Genomic DNA, 5,267 nt, shown 5'->3' with positions numbered 1-5,267 from the left:
AATCAATAGCAAAAATGTGATTTAAAAAAATACCGTCTGCTGACCGAAGAAGTAACGTGTGTTGGAGACTTGTGAGAATGAGAGAAAGCCCACGCTGATCGAGGTTATCAGCATCTAAGCAACGAGCTATGAAACCACAGGAATAATACTCGCGTGGATACTCAATTGGAAAATGTTTGGGACCGATTGGGAAGTCATCGTTTCAGAGGGGTTTGGTAAACAATCGGTGGATTGTTTACCAAACCCCTCTGATGCTCGCGTGGATACTTTCTAAAATCAGGAGAAAAGAGAACGGACAAAGGTACTTACCGTGGCTTCAGTCAAGCTTTCAGAAGGCGTTTGGGGAGCCTGCGATACGGATGGAAACGCAACAGAGTTCAAGTATGTTGGTTCTTCTGTTCGGGCTTTCTTATTGACTGGTTGTGTCATTTGTTGGCTGGCCTCAATAGTCAGTGTTCCAGCTGTAAGAGTTTTTGACTGAGTTACAATTCGGGTAAACGCAAATGTTTTGTCCGCTCGGGTAGTGGTTGTAAACGCTGTCTGAGTAGCAAAAGGTGCAAGACTTGCAATTGTTGGATCCGAAGTCATTAAATTGACGGAGTTATAAGCGGAGAGGCTGTAAGTGGAAGAATGCATTGGCGGGAGGTCATCGAATTCATATCACCAGGATGGTTGACAACATGTATATCACGAGAATGACTTCACCAGATGCTGGTAGCAAATGTTCCAGCCTCGTAATGCAAACCAGGCTTTGCGACTTCATAAACGTTCTAAGTTAAGCGACACAATTCGGCAATCAAGACGTACTTTAAATCCTGGAAACTGATGCTTGGATCCAGTGGCCGATCGAAGAACACCTGTTGATACTCAGCAGTAAGAGTTGCTCGTTCAAGTGTCAGCGCATTGATTGTATAGAGTAGTTGGGGAAACATCTGCAAAACTAAGCTTTGTGTCCAGTCCCAAATTGACTCTGGTAGACCGTCCCATAGGTTTGTCAAAGACCCGAAGTCGGCCAGTATGTGTATAGCCCGATCAATGGTGGTTGAGGGCAAACAACGATCATCTACGAATCGTCTGATGTTGGACGCCAGTTCCAAATCTGTTTCCACCGTCAATCCGTAGAGAAGACCAAACTTGGCCAAATGCTATTAGTAAAGAGACACAGAGAGTTGTATTCACTGTATTTTTTTGTCAACGGAGCACGTATTTCCAGATGGTCTTCACTTACCATACCAATAGCTGGTTCCAATTCGGCTCTAAACTCCCATACGGTTATGCATATCTGATAAAAAGCCTCGCGGACATCACGCGGAGCGTTCAAACTAAAACACTTGACCGCAGAGGATAGAACTGATTGTATCTGGTACCGGTAAGGAGTGATCGTCGAGGAGTTGATTATTGCCTGTTTCGGAAGGCCCTTTGAATAACTGACCACAGTTCTGATCCATTGTTTTCCCACCTCTAGCCCAAGTTTCACAGTATCGGATGATCTACAGAGTTGAATTGAAGGTAGTGGAGGTAAGTAAATAAGATCACTCAGGAATGTACTAAAAACATGCCAAAAAGTGCTTGATTCAATCTGTCATTTGTTATTCCGTGGTATATTGGATAGACAGGACCCGAAACACCATCACAAAAGAATTGCAAACTGGACAGAGTGGGCTGTACAACAGCATCAGGTTAGGCAGACAGCCTGACGCCATTAAACTCATTTACAAAAGACAGCCACACATAGATTTCCCTCCGAAACATCCCGATTACCCATCATCTCCTGGTAAGATCTTTTTATTTGAGAAACTGAAATATGTAACCGATTTTTCAGCCAGAATGGGCCGGAGATGTCGAGCACAAATCATCCAAGAATCGTATTCGGAGCAACTGACAGACGGTTTCGACTTGCGATCCGAAACATCGTTCAAGAGTGGGGCTCACCGATTAGAAGAGTATATAGGGAAATGTACAAATTCCACACACTATGTTGTCCAGACAGGCAATATTGATCAACAATCACTGAGCCGGATAGATCTCAACAGAGTACATGTAGCAACGAATTAAATTTAGTGTGGAACAGAACTATGCATATCGCGTTGTACAAAAGGAAAACAATAAACTAACTTCAGGCTCAGTTGTTCGAAGAAGTTTTGCGGCCTACTCGTCGAATCTTGATGCGTTGTGTCAGTTGAAAACAAACACTGGGTAAGCGATGCCACCATAGTGGAAGAGACCTCAACCGAATCGGCCATGAACTGCTTTAGTAGATTCAGGTATGCATTCAAAGTGGAGCCAGAGAGCTGGTTTAGCTGGAAAGCTACGCTAGCCACCTGTATCAAATGAGTTTGAAGGGCGATGTAGCTCAAAGCTGCTCGGCAGGCAAGCTCCAAACTTAGACTTTGGTGGGCGTTGAACGTCGAAGATGTTGACGACTGGCCTAAACAAGTTATTCTATCATGAATATTTCTTTCCATACTGTCCAGAGTTGGTAAAGACTGTGAATTGATTCCAGTTGCCAAGCTGGCTTGCGATGTTGTCGAAGTCTTCCCCTTGTGCAATAGCAGTGCTGCTGCCAAAAGAGCACTATTCCGTACTGAGTGGTTTTCGTGATCCAGTAAAGGGATAAGCAAACCGGCCATCCTTTAAGCGGTAAAAAAGGGATTTTGAAATCAGCATAAGCGGACAGATTGAACACTGATAGATTTGACTCTTAGATGTTACATTCTGTGGTGCTTTCGAGCCAATTTAACTGAAAGGGAAAACATCAACAGTTCTGTCTATTACTATGTGTGGTAATTTTGCCGATCGATAGGTTTCTTGAGTAGTTTTATCACAGTTCATGCTTCAATACACAAAATCCTCAATACTTCCAACTGTCGCGTTTGAAATACCAGACCGAACAAATTTTCGTAAAGCGGATGTGTTGGAAATGGGTTAATTGCTGTGATTTGTTTCTCGAAAATAAGGATGGTACGTTTCGGTTACAGAGGTGCTGCAGTTCATTTGGGCTAATACAAACGCTTTGTCGACAGCCAGGTTGGTAAACACAGATCACCATCCTATCCTTCACCCGTGTTATTTGCGGAAATCGATCATGAGGAACTTGCCTCCCCAGTATAGCTCAATGGGTCACGGAGACACACAAGCCGTCACACTGTGGTAAGATTCACTCTCTTCGTGGCGGATATGTGGATACATACTTATATGGAAACAGACCAAAGAAGCGGCTACCATGTAGCTGCTCCGGAATCATGCAGCTCAGTCACAGCATGGCTAAAAATTAGTCGTATGATGGAATAAATAACTTTGAAAACGACAAAACTATAATAACGAGTTCCAAACTGAAAGAGGCAAAATCGATTAAATCTATCCTCTACACCAGCACTTTTGACTCAATATACCATGATGGCGACTGTTAAGAGCGTACTTGTCAAGTGAAAAATTCATCTGTGGTTGGTCGAAGCTCATCTTGGAGCGCAACATGGAGGTTGTCAAATCCAAGGTTACTAGGAGTTGTTTCGTCGAGACATCGGTCCGGCAAAGCGCATCGTGAACAGCTCTGTGAAAAAAGTTTAAGAAAGAAATCAATGCCATCGTTGAAAGAGTAAAGGTGGGGTCCAAACGTTCAAACGTTTACAATCTTACAATGGTTGGAGGGTTTGTGAGATCTATGGTTATAAGAGGTGCACATCCCATTTCGAATGGACGGGAAAAGAACGCCAAAATTAGTCCTGAGTGAGAAGTGATGGAAGTACTGAAAGTGACTATTTTAAGGCTCTCCTTCATAGAGTAATACCCTATATGGAAATCGATAACAAAACCCCACTTGAGTAGGTACGCGGCCAGCAAGCAACGATGGTAGTCGCTGCGTTGTTGACCAGGCAGCTGTATTGGTCACGTGTCCAGGATGGCTCAAATTGCATTTAGCGCCTCTCGGTAGATTATTCACGATGATTGAAGCCTAATTCGAATCCAAAAATGGGTTCTATAAAAAGGTTCAGTCGCTAGCACTCTAAATTTCATTATTCTACGAAAAACTGTGTCCAAAAAATGTTACAAAACGAGAGCATCTCAAATAGCGCTAGGAAAGCATACTAAGCGAATAATCCGCTACCAGAAATGTTAAATTCTTTCAAGCCCTATATGGTAACTTTTCAATGAGTTCGTAAGTCGCATGCGTATAAAATGAATATATGCTTTCATCACTCACTGACATGGAGGCTGTACTGTCTCTTCCCAACATTCTATCAACAACTTGAATAGTTCCGGGAGACCCGTTCGGGGTTCTGCCGATCGTGGTATTTGTTGTGAGGTAGCAGGATCCATGTGGGGCTCACGGTTCCCGCACAAGTGTTCAAACAGCATGCCCAACAGCTGTGTGGCCAGATCACGCTCAGTCGGTGTTTGGGGGATGGTTGGATTCGAATAGGAAGGATCAGCCCAACGTGCCAGCATTAGACAGATATCCGTGAACAGTGTTGTGAACGTCCTGGCAGGGACATTGCACATCACAACCCCGGTGAGGTTAGATGACAGGAATTGTAACAAGACCTGTAACCATGTGCGACCGTACGGCTGAAACACCTGGATAGAGAGAGACAATAGGGTAGAAATGACAAAATGGCTCTGTTCAATGTACACATGGTAACTGCGGACAAAACTAAACTAATTCTAATAATAAATCTTGGTTGAAATGTTAGTAACACTGCAGTCGGAGCGGTTTGGCTACCAAATGTGTTGCGCTACTAATTGTGCATTGCAGAAAAACAGCAATTAAAGGATCGAATTGTCTAGTAGTACAATTCGTGCGACGTATGGCTACCTGCAACTCGATATAAGTGCACAAGCAGAAATATTGACAGGATGCTCAAAATGAAGAGGACCAGGACAATCAAAGATGATTTCGAGCAGAAGACATCTTAATAGCTAGCTTGCATCACAAGCTCCCGCTTCGTAACATACCCTTATCCACTAAGATATTCTCCCGGTATGTCCCAGGGAACCCTTTGTAAGAAACGATTTAGAAGGATTACCACTTAAGGTATCATCGTCCTCATAACATATTTCAAGGAGAATAGAGAAACAGAAAAGTAATTTTCAGTGGTTCAATACTACGGTGTTTTAAAATGCAACCTTCGTGACCATCATTTCTCTAGGAGCTGCGTTACCTAACTCAGCAGGGGAAGCTAGCGGGATTGGAGATAAACGACTTCCAAAACCTCTTTCCGTGATCGCATTCGCATCAGTCTGATTACCCATGAAAGGAAGAGAAGAGT

General features: G+C 43.4%; 1 protein-coding gene across 1 annotated transcript in view; it reads right to left on the bottom strand.

Annotated features, from left to right (window-relative positions):
- T265_02103 (hypothetical protein) overlaps positions 1–5,267 on the bottom strand; it is a gene marked incomplete at both ends in the record, with an annotated part of 90,757 nt that overhangs the window by 29,150 nt on the left and 56,340 nt on the right. The window contains 6 exons of the mRNA XM_009166262.1: positions 310–616; positions 808–1,145; positions 1,229–1,490; positions 2,116–2,631; positions 3,419–3,550; positions 4,202–4,575. Of these exons, the coding sequence (XP_009164526.1) occupies positions 310–616; positions 808–1,145; positions 1,229–1,490; positions 2,116–2,631; positions 3,419–3,550; positions 4,202–4,575 (1,929 nt within the window). The remainder of the gene's footprint in view (positions 1–309; positions 617–807; positions 1,146–1,228; positions 1,491–2,115; positions 2,632–3,418; positions 3,551–4,201; positions 4,576–5,267) is intronic.

The sequence above is a fragment of the Opisthorchis viverrini genome, assembly GCF_000715545.1.
Source record: "Opisthorchis viverrini unplaced genomic scaffold opera_v5_24, whole genome shotgun sequence".
NCBI lineage: Eukaryota > Metazoa > Platyhelminthes > Trematoda > Opisthorchiida > Opisthorchiidae > Opisthorchis > Opisthorchis viverrini.
The sequence above is the reverse complement of the archived record's forward strand: the minus strand, read 5'-3'. Positions and strand labels throughout refer to the sequence as shown.